Here is a 22,859-nt window from a genome sequence, read left to right as displayed (position 1 = left end):
AAGCACTTGCCTGTAAAGTTGCGGCGGCGTAGCGTAAATCCTCTGGCGCAAGCCCGCCTAATTCAAATGATGCAGGTAGGGGGCATGGATCATTTAAATTAGGCGCGTTCCCGCGCCGATCTTACTGCGCATGCGCCGTCCCTAAAATTTCCCGACGTGCATAGCGCTAAATGCAGAGACATCATTGGTTTCGACGTTAACGTAAATGGCGTCCAGCGCCATTCACGGACGACTTATGCAAACAACGTACATTTTTAAATTTCGACGCGGGAACGACGGCCATACTTAACATTGGTTGCCCCTCATATAGCAGGGGCAACTTTACGCGTCGCAAATGCTACGGAAACGTCGTAAATTCACTGCGTCGTCCGCGCGTACGTTCGGGAATCTCGCGAAAATAGCTAATTTGCATAGACGACGGGGAAAACGACGTCGGCGACACCTAGCGGCGGGAAAATAAATTGCATCTAAGATCTGACAGTGTAAGAGCCTTATGCCTGTCAGATCTAATGGATATCTATGCGTAACTGATTCTAAGAATCAGTCGCATAGATACGCCGGGCCAGATTAGAACTTACGACGGCGCAAATGGCGTTGCGCCGTCGTAAGCCCTTTGAGAATCTGGCCCTCTGATCTTAATCTTTTGTTGGCGGAAATTCCACCAGCAAAAGTACGATGGACCAAAAGCTCACATCGGAATTTTGCTGGCGGAATTTTCATAAGTGAATGTAACGAATACAAATTTCCCCAAAGTTACGAATTATCTGAAATAACGAATGCCGCATCTAAACCAAAGGAACGGGACAAATTAATAATAAATACGTTTGTATTATTATTATTAATATTGTTATTTATTATTAATTCGTTATGTTCCATTCGTTTAGATGTGCCATTCGTTATTTAGGATAATTCGTAATTTCGGATAAATTTGCATTCGTTACATTCACTAACAGCCAAATTTGAAAGGAAATGCCAATACCTATAATTGAATAGTTAGTTATTATTTCAGATTTTCTAATTTTTGGATTTACGATTTTTATGAATTTATAAATATTTAAATTTACGAATATTCTGAAAAAGTCGTTAATTTGGATATTTATGAATTAACAAATTTGTTGAAATTCGTTAAAAAAAAAATGAAGTCGGAACGAAACATCGTGATTATGAAGTTAACATCCAAATTTGAAAGGAAATTCAAATAGCTAAAATGTAACCTTATCCATACCGCGCCTATTCTGGCACTTTTCCTTCATGTAAAAATCCTATTTTTTTTGCTAGAAAATTACTCAGAACCCCCAAACATTATATACATACATACATACATACATATATATATATATATATATATATATATATATATATATATATATATATATATATATATATATATATATATATATATATATATATTCATTCATTCATTCATTTATATATATATAATTTTTTAGCAGACACCATAGGGAATAACATGGCGGTCATTGCAACCTTTTATCTTGCACGGTATCGGCGCAATAATTTTTCAAACGCCTTTTTTGGAAAAAAAAAAACGGTTTCACGAATTAAAAAATAACAAAACAGTAAAGTTAGCCCATTTTTCTTTGTGATAATGTGAAAGATGATGTTACACCGATTAAATAGATACCTAACTTGTCACGCTTTAAAATTGCACATGGCAATTGAATGGCTCCAAACTCATTTTTTTTACAGGTTACCAGTTTAGAGTTACAGAGGAGTTAGAATGCTAGAATTATTGCTCTCGCTCCAACGCACGCGGCGATACCTCACATGTGTGGTTTGAACGGCGTTTACATATGTGGGCGGGACTTACGTGCGTGTTCGCTTCTGAGCGCGAGCTACAGGGGCGTTTTAATTTTATATATATATATATATATATATATATATATATATATATATATAATTTTTTTTTATTTTACACTTTTTTTTTTATCACTTTTACTCCTATTACAAGGAATGTAAACATCCCTTGTAATAGGAATAGCGTGTGACAGGTCCTCTTTATGAAGAGAGGCGGGGTCAATAAGACCCCACATCTCTCCTCCAGGCCGGTAAGCATGAGATCGGGAAAAAAATCCACCGATCTCATGCTTTCAGCCACGCTTGCGGCTTTGTTTACTTCCGGGTACCCCGGGCGTGACGTCATAACATCGCGCCCGGGCCTCCGACGGCCATAGAGATGCTCTTCATCCAGCGGCGGCTGATTCATTCTCCGGGACTTCGATGTCGCGGGAGAGCCCGGAGAAGCACCGGATGGCGGTGGGGGGGGGGGTGTCCCCTCTCACCGCCTATAAGAACGATCAAGCGGTGGAACGATCGTTCTTATGGTGCGCAGAATCGCCGCGTGAAAAGAAAGATATCTGAATGATGCCTGTAGCTGCACCCATCATTCAGACATCCCCCACGAAAGTCCAGGACGTCATATGACATCCTACGCTACGGAAGTGGTTAATAGTTCGTTATTATTTCAGATTTGCAAATTTTCAGGTTTTCGTATTAATTCAGAACGAAACAAATTGCACATGTCTAGTCCCTGCCATCGTAACGTCCCCACCAAAAAAGTTTAAAAAGTTTAAGCTGAAGTTAGGTTTTATACAGAAGCATACCTCCCAACCGTCCCAGATTTCGCGGGACTGTCCCACGATTCGCGGTAAATCCCGCGGTCCCGTGATTAGTGCTAGAGTCCCGCGATTTCGCGGCACTCCCACCCCTCCGCGATTCAACACTGATCCCTGAAATCCCCCCCCCCCGCGCTCAACAACTTTAATCTGCGGAACCCCCCCCCCCCCCCCCCCCGCTCAACAACTTCATTGGGAGGTATGCTCATTTGTCCCTCATTCTGAAGTTGAGAAGTTGGGAGGTATGCAGAAGGCTAGAAGAAAAGAGGGACCCCTCAGAAAGTGGGCGGAGCTGGGAACCCAGACTCGCATATCGCACAGAGTGTCTGAGAGATACAAGAAGTTGTCAGGCACCCAGCGCTGGTAGTAGAAAGGGTGGACACATTAATGCAAATGAGCAATGACATGCACATAAAGGCATAAAATATATGATACTTACGTCCGCAGACACCTACTTCGTACCTAGGCATGTCCCTGCTGTAGTCACAATAAAGTCCTTTGTGGGGGTCACACGTGTCTGCCTCCGTGCAGTTCTCTCCTCGCTGCCTGCCGCAGGTCTTGCAGCAGTCGCAGCCATCTGTGACCAGACTGACCCCAGGGGGACACACAGGGGGGGTCGGGGGGCACTCACATGGCCACTTACAGTACTGGACCCGAACATACTCTTCTGTAACAGCAGGGGTTGGAGGCATTGTGGTCGTGTTTTGTGAAATGACCTGTGAATGACACAAGAAAGAAAACGTATGAGCAAAAACAAGTTCTGGTTTATATCAGCAAGAGAGAGAAAAAAAAGGCAAATCAATTAGCAAAAGCTGGATGAACTACTGGATGGATTGGACAATAATTACATCAGATCAGACCCAACCCTTTGCACTGGCTGTATAGACTAATACTCCCACCCAGTGGCGTAGCGTGGGGGGTGCAAGGGGGACCACCGCCCCGGGCGCAAAACTTAGAGGGGCGCTGTCACGAGTGTGGATAGGAGGGAGCACCAACAACATATGGGACATAGGAACAAATGCATGAGGGTTGTCCCGATACCGATACTAGTATCGGTATCGGGACCGATTCCGAGTATTTGCAGCGCGGCGCGAAAGACTACAGCTATTCAAAGCTGTAATGTTCCCCGCCCGTATTAACCAAGCGACGGCACGGCAGCATGTACGGTATGGGGGACATGGCTGCATATATGGGGGGGACATGGCTGGATATGGGGGGAGGACATGGCTGGATATGGGGGGACATGGCTGCATATGGGGGGGACATGGCTGCATATGGGGGGACATGGCTACATATGGGGGGGACATGGCTGCATATGGGGGGACATGGCTGGATATGGGGGGACATGGATGGATATGGGGGGGACATGGCTGCATATGGGGGGGACATGGCTGCATATGGGGGGACATGGCTGCATATGGGGGGGACATGGCTGCATATGGGGGGACATGGCTGGATATGGGGGGAGGACATGGCTGCATATGAGGGGGACATGGCTGCATTTGGGGGGGACATGGCTGCATATGGGGGGGACACGGTTGCATATGGGGGGACATGGCTGGATATGGGGGGAGGACATGGCTGCATATGAGGGGGACATGGCTGCATTTGGGGGGGACATGGCTGCATATGGGGGGGACACGGCTGCATATGGGGGGACATGGCTGCATATGGGGGGACATGGCTGGATATGGGGGGACATGGCTGCATATGGGGGGGACATGGCTGCATATGGGGGGACATGGCTGCATATGGGGGGGACATGGCTGCATATGGGGGGACATGGCTGCATATGGGGGGGACATGGCTGGATATAGGGGGGACATGGCTGCATATGTGGGGGGGACATGGCTGCATATGTGGGGGGACATGGCTGCATATGTGGGGGGACATGGCTGCATATGTGGGGGGACATGGCTGCATATATGGGGGGGGACATGGCTGCATTTGGGGGGGGACATGGCTGCATATGTGGGGGGACATGGCTGGATATATGTGGGGGGGACATGGCTGCATTTGGGGACACATTTAAAAAAAAGTATCGGTACTCGTACTCGGTCCTAAAAAAGTGGTATCGGGACAACCCTAATATGCATGATGTCACCACTCCAGACTTTACCAGTCATTATCAAGCACGCTCTCCTCCTCCCTACAGCCACCGCTGTCTCACAGCAGATCATGTGACCAGACTGGAGCTAGGCAAATCCATGGGTCAAGGGGGCGCAAATTACTTGCCTCGCCCCAGGTGCCGACATCCCACGCTACGCCACTGCTCCCAACCCACTACATCCTCAAGACAAGCATGTTCCTCCCTGCTGTCCACTGGATGCTACAGACCATAGCTGTGCAATCTGCTGATCAGCTGCTTGAGCATGCATGTCTAAAAGGATGCCAGTCATGTATTCTTCCATATAATGCTCTGGATCAAATTTATTGATGGCAGATAAAGCAAAAAGCTTCGAGAGGCAGGCCAACAAATGAAGGGATCAAGAGTAGATGACATTTTAAAGACAAGCATGCTAGTCCCTGCTGTCCACTGGATACTACAGATCATAGCTGTGCAATCTGCTGATCGGTTGCTTGAGCATGCATGTCTAAAGGGATGCCAGTCATGTGTTCTTTCATATAATGCTCACAAGCAAACTTATTGATGGCAGAGAAAGCAAAAAGCTTCGAGAGGCAGGCCAACAAAAGTAGGGATCAAGAGTAGATGACATTTTAAAGACAAGCATGCTAGTCCCTGCTGTCCACTGGATGCTGCAGACGATAGCTGTGCAATCTGCTGATCAGCTGCTTGAGCATGCATGTCTAAAGGGATGCCAGTGATGTGTTCTTTCATATAATGCTCAGGTAGAAAATGACTGAGGGCAGAGGAAGAAAATAGCTTTGAGAGTTGGGCCAACCAAAGTATGCAATTGTCATGTTACCCGACCACAGCGAATACAGAGCGCTTTCACCCCCTTCCTGCCCAGATCAATGTTCAGCTTTTAGCGCTGTCACATTTTGAAAGACAATTGCGCGGTCATACAACAAGAGGTGGGGGGCACCGGAGAGACTCAGAAATACTCGGAAAGGCTCGGGAAAAGTCGGCTGAAGTCGGCAAACCTTGGGAACAGCGTATTTCCGAGTCTTTCCGAACTGCTCCGAATGGCGCTGATCAGCTCCGCTCGGCTCCGGCGCCCCTCCATCTCAGGCCAAACGTGGTACTGCACACTGCTTTGGCTTGAACCCTGCTCATTTTGCGAAACAACACTAGCAAACTGAGTTAGGATTTTTAAAACTACAGCGCTAGTATTGTGGAACGCTTGTTAACCGCGTTATTCGCAATCCGTGGTTCCGCTGTAGTAATATTTAAAAAAATGTGAGGGGTGTGCACACTTTTGTGAGATACTATATATATATATATATACATACAGCGGAAGCTTGGTTTACGAGTAACACGGTTAACCACCTCAGCCCCGGACCATTTGGCTGCCAAAGACCAGGTCACTTTTTGCGATTCGGCACTGCGTCGCTTTAACTGACAATTGCGCGGTCGTGCGACGTGGCTCCCAAACAAAATTGATGTTCCTTTTTTTCCCACAAATAGAGCTTTCTTTTGGTGGTATTTGATCACCTCTGCGGTTTTTATTTTTTGAACAAAAATAGAGCGTCAATTTTGAAAAAAAAAAAAATGCAATATTTTGTACTTTTTGCTATAATAAATATCCCCCAAAAATATGTAAAAAAAAAAAACATTTTTTTCCTCAGTTTAGGCCGATACGTATTCTACATTTTTTTGGTAAACAAAAATCGCAATAAGCGTATATTGATTGGTTTGCGCAAAGGTTATTGTTATATAAAATTGTTTTTAACTTAAACACCAAATCTGAAAAACAGGCTTGGTCCTTAAGTGGTTAAAGCGTATTCTCTCCATTACAGATCCAATGTACCGCTTCTGATAAATGCCAGACTTTGCCCGCAGCCGGTGGCACACATCGATGGCTTTCCGCCCATCTCAGAATGAAATGTTAAGCCCGGAGCTTTTCACCCCGAGCGGCCGTAGTGGAAATATGAGGAAGTGCGCCGAGCGCTTAATACGCGGCGTCCGTATGGGATTATGTCAATCATCGAGCCGCAGCCTGCAATTCTCCCCCTCCGATCCCCGAGTGGTTTGGCAAAGACTGTTATTCTCTTTTAATGGCTTCTAAAGTATCAGGAGATGAAAGGAAAGTCATTAACGCCGCCGTACGGAGCCCGACACCAACCGGGAAGGACGAGGCCCCTCCTCCGACGCAGCGAGAACAAGTTACAGGGAAAAGTTTGCTGACATTTTTTTTCCTCATCTGGACGGCTGTGATGTAAATTCCTGAGAAGTGACATCACCGGGAATGTCTGAGGGCCGGGGGCTATCCAGGAGTGCAGTGCAGTCCAGGCAGACCGTCACATGGCTGCCAAAACACAAGAATTACACTAGCAGGCAGAGCGCGCAACGCCCGACAAAAAAAAAAATGGCGAGGACATGCAAGAAAAATAAAAAACAGCATTTTAGCTTGCACATCATTGGATAATAAAATCAGCAGTGACTGCAATTTCAAGTGCACTTTCCACTTGTAGGTCCGGATTCTCGTACGAGTTACGCCGGCGTATCTCCAGATACGCCGTCGTATCTCTGAGTCCGAGCCGTCGTATCTATGCGCCTGCTTCTTAGAATCAGTTACGCATAGATTTCTATTAGATCCGACCGGCATACGTCTCTTACGCCGTCGGATCTTAACTGCATATTTACGCTGGCCGCTAGGGGCGTGTACGCTGATTTACGCCTAGAAATATGTAAATCATCTAGATACGCGAATTCACGAACGTACGCCCGGCCGACGCAGTACACATACGCCGTTTAGGTTAGGCTTTTCCCGGCGTAAAGTTACCCCTGCTATATGGAGGCGTACATGCGGCGTACCAATGTTAAGTATGGACGTCGTTCCCGCGTCGGATTTTGAAAATTTGACGTTGTTTGCGTAAGTCGTTCACGAATACGGCTGGGCGTCATTTACGTTCACGTCGAAAGCATTGGCTTCTTGCGGGTTAATTTGGAGCATGCGCACTGGATAGCTAGAAAACAGCGATAATAAATTAGAATCACTTGCAGAATTGAGCGATAGCGATTTTGTGGGGAAATTGGTCATCAAAAAAATAAAGTAATATAGCTGGATTCACGTAGGGCGGCGTATGTTTCAGCCGGCGTAGCGTATCGTATTTACACTACGCCGCCGTAAGTCAGAGAGGCAAGTGCTGTACTCACAAAGCACTTGCCTCCTAAGTTACGGTGGCGTAGCGTAAATGGGCCGGCGTAAGCACTCCTAATTCAAATGAGGAACAGGGGGGCGTGTTTTAAGTTAATGAATCGTGACCCGACGTGATTGACATTTTTAATGAACGGCGCATGCGCCGTCCGTGGACATATCCCAGTGTGCATTGCTCCAAAGTACGCCGCAAGGACGTATTGGTTTCGACGTGAACGTGAATTACGTCCAGCCCCATTCACGGACGACTTACGCAAACGACGTAAAATTTTCTAAATTCGACGCGGGAACGACGGCCATACTTTACATTTGCTTAGGCCAGCTTTTTGGTGGAATAACTTTACGCCTGAAAACGACTTACGCAAACGACGTAAAATTTTCAAAATTCGACGCGGGAACGACGGCCATACTTAACATTGGCTGGGCCAGCTTTTTGGTGGAATAACTTTACGCCTGAAAACGCCTTACGTAAACGGCGTATCTTTACTGCGACGGGCAAGCGTACGTTCGTGAATAGGCGTATCTCGCTGATTTACGCATTCTAGGCGTAAATCGGCGTTCACGCCCCTAGCGGCCGGCGGAACTAGACCGCTAAGATACGACGGCGCCCGCAGTCGTATCTTAGCTACATTTAAGTGTATCTCAATTTGAGAATACACTTAAATGTACGACGGCGCAGATTCAGAGTTACGACGGCGTATCTACTGATAGGCCGGCTTAACTCTTCCTGAATCTAGCTAATAATTTTTATTATATAATTTGTTATAATTATTTATATTTATTTATTATATTATAATTTATGATTTTGTGTTTTAAACTTTATCATACCCGGGATGCCTACTAGACTCTTGTTTGGTCAGATTTAACCACTTACCCCCCGGACCATATTGCTGCCCAAAGACCAGAGTACTTTTTGCGATTCGGGACTGCGTCGCTTTAACAGACAATTGCGCGGTCGTGCGACGTGGCTCCCAAACAAAATTGGCGTCCTTTTTTTCCCACAAATAGAGCTTTCTTTTGGTGGTATTTGATCACCTCTGCGTTTTTTATTTTTTGCGCTATAAACAAAAATAGAACGACAATTTTGAAAAAAATGAATATTTTTTACTTTTTGCTGTAATAAATATCCCCCAAAAATATATAGAAAAACATTTTTTTTCTCAGTTTAGGTCGATACGTATTCTTCTACATATTTTTCGTAAAAAAAAATCGCAATAAGCGTTTATTGATTGGTTTGCGCAAAAGTTATAGCGTTTACAAAATAGGGGGTATTTTTATGGCATTTTTATTAATATTTTTTTTACTAGTAATGGCGGCGATCAGCGATTTTTTTTTCGGTATTGCGACATTATGGCGGACACTTCGGACATTTTTGACACATTTTTGGGACCATTGGCATTTTTATAGCGATCAGTGCTATAAAAATGCATTAGATTACTATAAAAATGCCACTGGCAGTGAAGGGGTTAACACTAGGGGGCGGGGAAGGGGTTAAGTATGCCTGGGTGTGTTCTTACTGTGGGGGGGGGGGGTGGCCTCACTAGGGGAAATCACTGATCTTCTGTTCATACATTGTATGAACAGAGGATTAGCATTTCTCCTCCTGACAGGACCGAGAGCTGTGTGTTTACACACACAGCTCCCGTTCCCCGCTCTGTACCGAGCGATCGCGTGTGCCCGGCGGCGATCGCGCCCGCCGGGCACACGCACGGGAGTCGGGGGCGAGCGCGCGCGCGCCTCCGGCGGCGCCCGTGCGCCCCTAGTGGCGGCTAATAGGCAGGACGTCCATTTACGTGGTCTCGCCTAGGAGAGCCACCTTGTGGACGTATTTCGGCGGTGCAGCGACGGCAAGTGGTTAAGTGAGTTATTCCTAAGAATTACAGGCCTACAGTATAAAACGCCAAATTTCCTTGCAAAATAATGGTACCGCTTTCAGCACCTAAAATCTGAAATAATCATACCGCCAGGGAGGTTAATGGGAATTACTTTTGATGTTTTGCGATTGGGATACCTGTGCGTTTCCCCACACCACATCGCAATCATGCAATCTGCTGCAGGTGTCTATTAACCACTTCAGTCCCTGAAGTATTTTACCCCCTTCCTGACAGAGCATTTTTTGCGATTCGGCACTGCGTCGCTTTAGCTGACAATTGCGCGGTCGTGCGACGTGGCTCCCAAACAAAATTGGCGTCCTTTTTTTCCCACAAATAGAGCTTTCTTTTGGTGGTATTTGATCACCTCTGCGGTTTTTACTTTTTGCGCTATAAACAAAAATAGAGCGACAATTTTGGGAAAAAAAAGCAATTTTTTTTACTTTTTGCTATAATAAATATCCCCCAAAAATATATAAAAAAAAACGAATTTCTTTCTCAGTTTAGGCCGATACGTATTCTTCTACATATGTTTGGTAAAAAAAAAAAAAAAAAAAAAATGCAATAATCGTTTATTGATTGATTTGCACAAAAGTTGTAGCGTCTACAAAATAGGGGATAATTTTTGGGCATTTTTATTTTTTTTACTAGTAATGGCGGCGATCTGTGATTTTTATCATGACTGTGACATTATGGCGACACATCGGACACTATTGACGCTATTTTGGAACCATTGTCATTTATACAGAGATCAGTGCTATAAAAATGCACTAAAACTGTGTAAATGACACTGGCAGGGAAGGGGTTAAACACTAGGGGGCGAGGAAGGGCTTAAGTGTGTCCTAGGGAGTGAATCTAAAGCCCCATACACACGATTGGACTTTTTGACAACAAACTTCAAAATTAGCAGGTTTTCAAAAAAATCCGACCGTGTGTACGCTCCATCGGACAAACTTTTTCGGTCATCGGACAAAAGTTCGCTCTGCAAATGGACAAACCTTTCGGCAACAAAAGTCCTACGGTGCGTACAGAAATCCATCGGACTTTAGTCCAAAGTACAAACACGCATGCCCAGAACCAATGTTAACCTCCCTGACGGTATTATTATGTCTGGAATTTTGTACCAAAAGCCGTACCATTTTTTGCATGAAAATTTGGCGTTTTATATTATAGGCCTGTGATTCTTATGCCGCGTACACATGATCGTTTTTCGGCATAAAAAAAAAAAAATCATTGTTCAGCATGTCCAAAAAACAAAGTTTTTCCAACTTCATCATTAAAAACGATGTTGCCCACACACCATAGTTTTTGAAAAATGATGAACAAAGCGCGGCTATGTACAACACGTATGACGGCACTCTAAAGGGGAAGTTCTATTCGCCTTTGGGCTGCTTTAGCTGATTTCGTGTTAGTAAAAGACGATTTGCGCTTTTCTGTCTGTTACAGCGTGATGAATGTGCTTACTCCATTATGAATGGTAGTTTTACCAGAACGAGCGCTCCCATCTCATAACTTGCTTCTGAGCATGCGCGGGTTTAAAACATCGTTTTATCCCCCACACGATCATTTTTTACAACACGAAAAACGACATTTTCAAAAACGATGTTAAAAAATGCAGCATGTTCGAATTTTTTATTTTTTTCGTTTTTCAGAAGCCGAAAAACGATGTAAAGCCCACACACCATCATTTTAAATGACATTTTAAAAAACTTAGGTTTTTTTTCATGCCGAAAAACGATCGTGTGTACGCGGCATTAGGAATAACTCACTTAAATCTGTCCAAACAAGAGTCTAGTAGACATCTCGAGTATGATAAAGTTTAAAAAACAAAATAATAAATTATAATATAATAAATAATTATAACAAATAATAATATGATTATAATAAAAATTATTCAATAATGTAATCAACTCAAAAACACTGAAATTTGCTCAGTTGCAGAATTGTCGCTGTCATAACTTTTATTTTTTTATGACGGATTTCCCCACAAATCGCTATCGCTCAATTCTGCAAGTGATTATAATTTATTATCGCTGTTTTCTAGCTGATCTAAAACCATTTTTGACATAAAGGGACACTTTTGGTTGCTATGGACAATCTCCAGTTTGGAGGCAGAAAGAACAGTTTTTATTATATAAAAGAACATGTAGGGCACTGGGCAGACCACTAGGGACAAGGGGGGTGTGTATTGTTTGCATACAGTACTGTAATCTGTATGCATACCTCCCAACTTTTTGAGATGGGAATGAGGGACACCTATCAGCAAAAGTATGCAGGTATAGGACACACCCCTTGCCACGCCCTCTTAAAGGAGAATTTTACAAAAAAAAACAAGGATTGGTTAAACCCACAAATCTTTTACCACTTCTGTTCCTTTATATTGGCTTTTGAAATTTACAAATGCAGCAATTTAGGAATCAGATGAAAGGTTTAGCACTGGAAAAAACACTTTTTGATAGATAAAAAGTGCATTTTAGATACATCTATATACAGTAGATCAGACCAAAATGAGGGACAAATGAGGAGGAATGAGGGACAGAGGGACATTGTTCAGAATGAGGGACAGTCCCTCGAAATCAGGGACAGTTGGGAGGTATACTGTATGTGTATTGTGTTTTTCACTTTTTGTGGTAACGTCGCAGGGAATGGAGCTCGGCGGCACTGTGAATCGAGCGAGGAGACACAGCAGGGACACATCGGAGGCTCCAGGGACAAGGTAAGTAACTTCCCCTGTATCCTGCAATGCGATCCCGAGTCTGGCTCGGGAATACCGCTTTTGGTATAAAAAATTCACCCCGAGCCTGACTCGGGATTACCGCTAAGGAGGTTAAAATCAACCAACAATAGCAGAAGTTGACCAAAGGGTGGCAGGAAAGAGAAGAAAAATCATGTGATTTTGGGAAAGTTTGCGGAAAAAGTCCTGCCGTGTGTATGCTATGGGTGTTCCCGGCCAACGCCCTTCAAACAAAAATCCACGGAAAAGTTTGTTTGAAGTCCTACCGTGTGTATGGGGCTTTACTGTGTGGGGGCGGGGCTTACTGTGACATGACACCATAGCTCCCAACTGTCCCTGATTTCGAGGGACTGTCCCTGATTTGGAGTTATCTCCCTCTCCCTCATTCTCCTCATTTGTCCCTCATTTTGGTCTGATCCATATAGTTGTATATAAAATGCACTTTTTATCTATCAAAAAGTGTTTCCCAGTGCTAAGCTTTTCATCTGATTTCTAAATTGCTGCATTTGTAGATTCCAAAAGCCAATATAAAGGAATTGTGGTGATAAAAAAGCACTTGTGGGTTTTATTTTTGTTGTACAATTCTCCTTTAAGGGGGCGTGGCAAGGGGTGTGTCCTATGCCTGCATACTTTTGCTGATAGATGTCCCTCAATCCCATCTCAGAAAGTTGGGAGGTACCGTATTTATCGGCGTATACCGCGCACAGGGCAAAATCGTTGGTGCGCGATACCCGCTTTCCCGCGCCAAGTTTGAATACTGCGCCGGTATATACCGAGCGCAGTACACTCGTGTATAGTCGGGCAGGCTCGGCTCCTCTCGCGCTCACATCCTGGACGTACAGGACGTAAGCGCGAGAGTAGCCAAGCCTGCCTTACTATACACGAGTGTACTGCGCTAGGTATTTGCCGGCACAGTATTCAAACTCGGCGCGGGAAAGCGGGGATCGAGCGTGGAGGACGCTGCAGAAGGACGCCGGACCCGATAACGAGGACACCCGAAGCCGCAGACGGACGCCGGACCCGACGAGGCCGCCGATGGACGCCGCGCAAGACACCAAAACTGTAAGTACTAAAATCTTTTTTTACAGGAATTGCGGGTCCACTTTAGGGGTGCGCGCTATACGCCGGAGCGACACCCCGATAAATACGTTATGTGACACTGATCGCTGCTCCCGATCACAGAGAGCAGTAGATCAGTGTCCTGTCACTAGGCAGAACAGGGAGATGCCTTGTTTACACTTGCCTCTCCCTGTTCTGCTGCTCTGTGACACGATCGTGGGACACCGGCAGACATCGAGTCTGCGGGGCACGGTCATGGATCTCGCGGCAGGGGCTCGCGCGCCCGCACAGCGTGAAATTCAAAGCAACGTATATATGCGTTGCTTTGCGCAGCTGTGCCATTCCGCCGATGTAAATGTTCGTGACATGGTCGGCAAGTGTTTAAGCAAAGAGGCCGGATTTCTATACATATGAAATGAGAAGGACGAAGGAATGATAGTTGATTATTTACAGAGAAGTAACTGTCCGTATTCTCAGATCTGGTCACCAGGGGGTGACCTTCAAGGACAGATACAAATTTGGACAAATAGAACCTTTAATCAGTAACTGGCTTAATGGTCGAATCTGCCTTATCTTCTACATTACATGGCAAAGCACGAATACGTTTTAGAGTGAAATTACCTTGAAACCAAATTAGTGAATTATAAGAGTTTTTTCGGCTGAAAATTAACTTGAGATTGGAAAAGTGAAAGACAAGTGGAGGACAAACCATCTCAAAATGAAACCACTGTAAAATCACATATGTAATTATTTAACCACTTAAGCCCCGGACCATATTGCTGCCTAAAGACCCAAGGGGTTTTTACAGTTCGGGACTGCGTCGCTTTAACAGACAATTGCGCGGTCGTGCGACGTGGCTCCCAAACAAAATTGGCGTCCTTTTTTCCCCACAAATAGAGCTTTCTTTTGGTGGTATTTGATCACCTCTGCGGTTTTAATTTTTTGCGCTATAAACAAAAATAGAGCGACAATTTTGAAAAAAAATTCAATATTTTTTACTTTTTGCTGTAATAAATATCCCCCAAAAACATATATAATTTTTTTTTTCCTCAGTTTAGGCCGATACGTATTCTTCTACCTATTTTTGGTAAAAAAAAATCGCAATAATCGTTTATCGGTTGGTTTGCGCAAAATTTATAGCGTTTACAAAATAGGGGATAGTTTTATTGCATTTTAATTTTTTTTATTTTTTTTTACTACTAATGGCGGCGATCAGCGATTTTTTTCGTGACTGCGACATTATGGCGGACACTTTGGACAATTTTGACACATTTTTGGGACCATTGTCATTTTCACAGCAAAAAATGCATTTAAATTGCATTGTTTATTGTGAAAATGACAGTTGCAGTTTGGGAGTTAAACACAGGGGGCGTTGTAACAGTTAGGGATCACTGTGTGTGTGTTTACTAGTGTAGGGGGGTGTGGCTGTAGGATTGACAACATCGATTGAGTCTCCCTATATAAAGGATCACTCGATCGATGCGCCGCCACAGTGAAGCACGGGGAAGCCGTGTTTACATACGGCTCTCCCCGTTCTTCAGCTCCGGGGAGCGATCGCGACGGAGCGGCTAAAAACAAATAGCCGCGCCGTCGTCCCGGATCGCTCCCCGAGCGGACCCGACCTCCGCATGTACCGGGGGGGGGTCCCGATCGGACCCCCCACCCACGTCTAGCAGAGGACGTACAGGTACGTACATGTGCCTGTCCGTGCCATTCTGCTGACGTAAATGTACATGAGGAGGTCGGGAAGTGAATATTATATAAGTGGACATAGGCGTGCGCACAGAGGCCCAGATTCACGTAGGGAGCGCGTATTTGTGAGCGGGCGTAACGTATCCTATTTGCGCTACGCCTCCGCAACTTTGACAGGCAAGTGCAGTATTCACAAAGCAAAGTTGCGGCGGCGTAGCGTAAATAGGCCGGTGTAAGCCCGCCTAATTCAAATGTGGAACACGTGGGCGTGTTTTATGTAAATTTAATGTGACCCCACGTAAATGACGCTTTTTACGAACGGCGCATGCGCCGTCAGTGAAAGTATCCCAGTGCGCATGCTCCAAATTAACCCGCAAAAAGCCAATGCTTTCGACGTGAACGTAAATGACGCACAGCCCTATTCGCGAACGACTTACGCAAACAACGTAATCGACGGAAAATTCGACGCTGGCCCGACGTCCATACTTAACATTGGCTGCGCCTCATATAGCAGGGGTAACTTTAAGCCTGGAAAAAGCCTAACGTAAACGGCGTATCTGTACTGCGTCGGCCGGGCGTACGTTCGTGAATTGGCGTACACGCCCCTAGCGGCCAGCGTAAATATGCAGTTAAGATACGACGGCGTAGGAGACTTACGCTTTTCGTATCTTACCAAAATTCTGGCGTATCTGATTCTTACTACCAGATGTGTGAGCTGGCGCCATCTGGTGGTGGCCGTTGGTATTACAAGTTAAGCATTACAAGTTAAACAGCAATTCTAATGTCATTTTTCACTATTTTTCACTATTTTCACTGCCATCTTCTTCCCTCTAATTAGAACCCCCAAACATTATATATATTTTTTATCCTAACACCCTAGAGAATAAAATGGCGATCATTGCAATACTTTCTGTCACGCCGTATTTGCGCAGCGGTCTTACAAGCGCACTTTTTTGGGAAAAAAATACACTTTTTTTAATTAAAAAATAAGACAACAGTAAAGTTATCCCCATTTTTTTTAATATTATGAAAGATAATGTTACGCCGAGTAAATTCATACCCAACATGTCACGCTTCAAAATTGCGTCCGCTCGTGGAATGCTGACAAACTTTTACCCTTTAAAATCTTCATAGGCGACGTTTAAAAAAATCTACAGATTGCATGTTTTGAGTTACAGAGGAGGTCTAGGGCTAGAATTATTGCTCTCGCTCTACCAATCGTGGCGATACTTCACATGTGTGGTTTGAACACCGTTTACATATGCGGGCGCTGCTCACGTATGTGTTCGCTTCTGCGCGCGAGCTCGTCGGGACTGGGTGCGTTTTCTGGCTCCTAACTTTTTTAGCTGGCTCCTAGATTCCAAGCAAATTTGTCAAACCCTGCCCTAACCAACTTATGAACAATAGCGTTTTGTGTGCCAGTGTGAAGATAGGAAAGATCTCCCACTTTCCAGCTCTGCCATAAGAGAAGTGATCATGCTCTTCTCTTTCAGGCCTCGTACACACCACCGAGTTTCTCGGCAAAAACCAGCAAGAAACTTGCTGGGATTTCTTTTTTTGCCGAGGAAACCGGTCGTGTGTACATTTTTCGACGAGGAAACTGTCGAGGATCCCGTCGAGCCAAAAAGAGAGCATGTCTTCTTTTTCCTCGACGGGAATGGAGAAACTTACCTTGTCGAGTTCCTTGACAGCCTAACAAGGAACTCGACGAGGAAAACGATGTGTTTCGCCCGTCGAGTTCCTCGGTCGTGTGTACGAGGCTTCACTCTATCAGCAGGGAGATCAATGTGCCAGTGTCATATATATGTAGACACACACACACACACACTAGGGTGACCATGTGTCCCGGATTGACCGGGACAGTCCCGCATTTTGCAACAATACAGTGTCCCGGAATGAAACTGACACAGCCCCCCCCCCCCGGGCCGATCTGATGCCCCCACATCACCGCTTTACTCACTGACAGTACTTGTCCTGGCCGGGAATGCCTGGAGGAGCACAGTCCCTGCCCCCTGCTTGTGATTGGAGAAATCATAAATCCCGCCTCTTGTGTCCAATCACTGTGCTGTGATTCGTTACAGCACAAGCTGATTTTTGGGAAGGGGGGGTGTCCCTGAATGGCAGTTTGGAAATGTGGTCACCCTAACACACACACACACACACACATGTTTATGAGCTTTAGAGTACACACCTTAATTTAACCACTTGAGACCCGCGCTATTGACAAAAGACGTCAACAGCGCGGCTCTCAAGTGCCAAGTGGACGTCTTTGGACGTCATTTAAAGTGCATTACCCGCACGCGCCTCTGGGTGGCGCGCAGCGGGTAAACACTGTCCCGATGCGTGTACCTGGCGGCCGCGATGTCCGCCGGGTACACGCGATCGTCGGGAACACAGCAGGGATGTGGAGGTCTGTGTGTAAACACAGAGCTCCACGTGCTGTCAGAGGAGAGGAGACCGATCTGTGTCCCTTGTACATAGGGACACAGCATCGGTCACCTCCCCCAGTCACCCCCCTCCCCTACACAGTTAGAACACACCCAGGATACACATTTAACCCCTTCCTCACCCCCTAGTGTTAACCCCTTCACTGCCAGTCACATTTATACAGTAATTAGTGCATTTTTATAGCACTGATCGCTGTATAAATGTGAATGGTCCCAAATTTGTGTCCGCCGCAATATCGCAGTCCCAATAAAAATCGCAGATCGCCGCCATTACTAGTAAAAAAAAAAATAATAAAAAATAATTCTGTTCCCCATTTTGTAGGTGCTATAACTTTTGCGCAAACCAGTCGCTTATTGCGATTTTTTTTTTATTTACAAAAATACGTAAAAATACGTATCGGCCTTAACTGAGAAAAAAATAGTTTTTTAAAAAAAAAAATTGGGATATTTATTATAGCAACAAATATAAAAAAAATATATATATATTTTTTTAAATTGTCACTCTTTTTTTGTTTATAACGCAAAAAATAAAAACCGCAGAGGTGATTAAATACCACCAAAAGAAAGCTCTATTTGTGGGGAAAAAGGACGTCAATTTTGTTTGGGAGCCACGTCACACGACCGCGCAAATGTCAGTTGAAGCGACGCAGTGCCGGAAGCTGAAATTTCGCCTGGGCACGAAGGGGGTTTATGTGCCCTGTAAGCAAGTGGTTAACAATAGTCTGTATCTGGAAAATAAAAATGTCCTTCTCACTGCTGATCTACTGGGATTTTTACACACGACCATATCTCGGGTTTACAGAGAATGGTCCGAAAAAGAGAAAATATCCAGTGAGCGGCAGTTGTGTGGAGGAAAATGCCTTGTTGATGTCAGAGGAGAATGTGCAGACTGGTCTGAGATGATAGAAAAACAACAGTAACTCAAATAACCACTCATTACACCCAAGGTACGCAGAATACCATCTCTGAACACACAACGCATTGAAACCTTGAAGCAGATGAGTTACAGCAGCAGAAGACCACACCAGGTGCCACTCCTGTCAGCTAAGAACAGGAAACTGAGGCTACAATTTGCACAGGATCACCAAAATTGGACAATAAAAGAATGGAAAAACATTGCCTGGTCTGATGAGTCTTGATTTCAGCTGCGACATTCAAGAAGGTAGGGTCAGAGGGCCAGATTCACAGAAGAGATACGACGGTGTATCTCCTGATACGCCGTCGTATCTCTGTGATCCGCCCGTCCTAACTATGCGGCTGATTCATAGAATCAGTTACGCATAGATAGCCAAAAGATCCGACAGGTGTAATGGACTTACACTGTCTGATCTTAAGGATGCAATTCTAGGCCGGCCGCTAGGTGGCGATTCCATTGCGGTCGGCGTAGAATATGCAAATGACTAGTTACGGCGATTCCCGAACGTCCGCGATGCCCGTCGATCTAAGTTTACGTTGTTTCCGTCGAGTTACGCCGTGTAAAATTAGGGCTGAGCCCTAGGTGTTCTAAGCCATGTTAAGTATGGCCGTCGTTCCCGCGTCGAAATTTAAAAAATCACGTTGTTTGCGTAAGTCGTCCGTGAATGGCGCTGGACGCCATTTACATTAACGTCTAAACAAATAACGTCCGTGCGACGTCATTTAGCGCAATGCACGTCGGGTAATTTTCCCGACGGAGCATGCGCAGTACGTTCGGCGCGGGAACGCGCCTAATTTAAATAGTGCCCGCCCCATTTGAATTAGGCGGGCTTGCGCCGATCGGATTTACGGTACACCGCCGCAAGTTTACAGGTAAGAGTTTTGAGAATCAGGCACTTACACTGTAAACCTGCGGCAGGGTAACGTAAATGGGATACGTTACGCCGCTGTGGAGTAACGTAATTCTATGTGAATCTGGCCCAGAATTTCCTTTTCATTGCTGTCAAGAAAATGGGGCCGGGTGACGCCACTGGTTGCTAAGGACGCAGCAGGTGTTGGCACCTGACCCTTCCTTAACAGCCAATGACAGTAAGAGGAAGAAAGATGTGATATATAGTAGTGGGGGAAAGAACAGCTACTATATATGAAGTACATAGTACAGCATCTACTGGAAGAGTCTGGCGTTCGGACAAATGCCCAACAAGCAAAATTGGGAGCTCACCTCTAAGTAGCATGTTAAAGGTGGTAGGGATGAACCAAGGAAGGCAAAATGTAATCAGAATAAATGTCAGCTTTAAATCTCTATTTTACAACAGGGAAGGAAATAAGAGAATAGATCCAAAAATGTACACGCAGGTGTTGTTCCAGTAATGGTCACTAGATGGCGATGTCAACTTGTTTCACCATCAAATGACAGCAATAACTATGTCTGCAATGGGACTATTGATTGACAATAACTGTGTTGTTACCTAAGATAACACAGTAATTATATATATATATAAATTACTGTGCGCCGTCCGTGAACGTATCCCAGTGCGCATGCTCCAAATTAACCCGCAAATAGTCAATGCTTTTGACGTGAACGTAATTTACGCACAGCCCTATTCGCGAACGACTTACGCAAACGACGTAATCGACGGAAAATTCGACGCTGGCCCGACGTCCATACTTAACATTGGCTACGCCTCATACAGCAGGGGTAACTTTACGCCGGAAAAAGCCTTACGTAAACGGCGTATCTGTACTCGATGGCCGGGCGTACGTTCGTGAATAGGTGTATCTAGCTGATTTACATATTCTAGGCGTAAATCAGAGTACACGCCCCTAGCGGCCAGCGTAAATATGCAGTTAAGATACGACGGCGTAGGAGACTTACGCCGGTCGTATCTTAGCAAAATTTAAGCGTATCTCAGCTTGAGAATACGCTTAAATATACGACGGCGGGGATTAGGATTTACGACGGTGTATCTACTGATACGCCCGTCGTAAGTCTACCTGAATCTGGCCCACAGTGTATATATATATATATATATATATATATATATATATATGTATGTATATTACACACTTAGGCCCGGATTCAGAAAGGAGATACGATGGCGTATCTCCGGATACGCCATCGTATCTCTGAGTGTGCGTGGTCGTATCTATGCGACTGATTCAGAGAATCAGTTACGCATAGATTTCCCTAAGATCCGACTGGTGTAAGTGTCTTACACCGTCGTATCTTAGGCTGCATATTCTCGCTGGCCGCTAGGTGGCGCTTCCGTATAGTTATGCGAGGAATATGCAAATTAGGTATTTACGCCGATTCAGAAACGTACGTCCCACCGGCGCATTTTTTTACGTTGTTTGCGTTAGGCTTTTTTCGGCGTATAGTTCCCCTGCTATATGAGGCGTAGCTAATGTTAAGTATGGACGTCATTCCCGCGTCGAGTTTTGAAAATTTTACGTCGTTTGCGTAAGTCGTTCGCGAATAGGGCTGTACGTAAGTTACGTTCACGTCTAAAGCAATGACGACTTGCGGCGTAATTTCGAGCATGCGCACTGGGATTTTTTCACGAACGGTGCGAATGCGCCTTTCGTAAAATACGTCAAAAAAGTGGGGTCACAGTGAATTTACGTAAAACACGCCCACATCATCCCCATTTGAATTAGGCGGGCTTACGCTGACACACATACGTTACGCCGCCGTAACTAAGGGCGCAAGTTCTTTCTGAATACAGAACTTGCGCCCTAAGTTACAGCGGCGTACTGTATATGTGATACGTTACGCCGCGCCGACAGATACTGCAATGTATCTGAATCCGGCCCAGTATATATATATATATATATATATATATTTTTTGGACAGACAATGTTTTCCTAATCATATTGTCTTGCAAACATGATTGAATTTTTTTTGCAATCCATAGACAAAAGGGTACTTTTATCTACGTGGATTATTGGTAGTCAAAAAAAAAATAGTGCTTGGAGTGTTTGATTAAATAGAAAAATAAATGAAATAAAGTATACATTTTATTCTATCATCGTCCTATTTAAAATTACACTAAAGCCCTGTACACACGATCGGATATCTGATGGAATCTAATCCGATGAATTTTTTCGGCGGATATCCGATGAAGCTGACTCTCATCAGTCTTGCCTTACACACCATCAGTCAAAAATCCGATCGTGTCCAAGGCGGTGACGTAAAACACTACGACGTGCTGAGAAAAATTAAATTCAATGCTTCCGAGCATGCGTCAACTTGATTCTGAGCATGCGTGGATTTTTGACCGATGGACGATCGTTTTTTTTCTATCAGTTTTTTATCCATAGGAAAATTTTCAAACAAGTTTTATTTTTTTTCACCGATGGAAAACAAACCGATTGGTCCCACACACGATCGGTTTGTCCGATGAAAACGGTCCATCGGTCTATTTTCATCAGACGCACCGATCGTGTGTACAGGGCTTTAGGGGTCTATTTATATAACATTCCCTGTGCAAGTGTTTTAGAATTCATATCCCTATTGTGTTTAATATTTTTATTTATTTTTTAATCAGTAATCAGCAAAAGAAAAAACATTTTTTTATGTCCTTTGTAAAAAAAGTTTGCAATGCTTTATACCAGAATAATAATTTTATAGGGTCTCAGCATTCATACAACCATCGGAAAAATTCCCATAATGGCCCAGATTCAGGTACATTTGCGCTTTATTTGCGGAGGCACAGGGCAACGATTTTGCCCTGCGCCCCCGCAAATATTTTGCGCTGCCCTCGATTCACGGAGCAATAGCTCCGTAAATTGCGAGGGCGCGCCGGCAAAATTGCCCGGCGTAAGCGCGCACAATGTAAATGATCCCGCCGGGGGCGGGAATCATTTAAATTAGGCGCGCTCCCGCGCCGAGCGTAGAGCGCATGCTCCGTCGGGAAACTTTCCCGACGTGCATTGCGGCAAATGACGTCGCAAGGACGTCATTTGCTTCAAAGTGAACGTGAATAGCGTCCAGCGCCATTCACAATTCACTTACGCAAACGACGTAGATTTTAAATATCGCGACGCGGGAATGTGGGTATCCTATAGCATTGGCTGCGCCTGCTATTAGGATGTGTAACCTTACGCGAAACCCGACGTACGCAAACTACGTAATTTGCGTACGCAGGGCTCGCGCAACGTTGTGAATCGGTGTTAGTATGCAATTTGCATACTATACACAGATCACAATGGGAGCGCCCCCTAGC

The 22,859-nt window shown here is 44.9% G+C and overlaps 1 protein-coding gene across 1 annotated transcript in view; it reads right to left on the bottom strand.

The window, feature by feature from the left end:
- CCN4 (cellular communication network factor 4) overlaps positions 1-22,859 on the bottom strand; it is a 116,980-nt gene that overhangs the window by 14,423 nt on the left and 79,698 nt on the right. The window contains exon 2 of the mRNA XM_040354993.1: positions 3,073-3,349. Coding sequence (XP_040210927.1) covers positions 3,073-3,349 — 277 coding nt within the window. The remainder of the gene's footprint in view (positions 1-3,072; positions 3,350-22,859) is intronic.

The sequence above is a fragment of the Rana temporaria genome, chromosome 5 (genome assembly GCF_905171775.1).
Source record: "Rana temporaria chromosome 5, aRanTem1.1, whole genome shotgun sequence".
Classification (NCBI taxonomy): Eukaryota; Metazoa; Chordata; class Amphibia; order Anura; family Ranidae; genus Rana; species Rana temporaria.
This window is presented reverse-complemented; position numbering and strand designations above follow the sequence as displayed.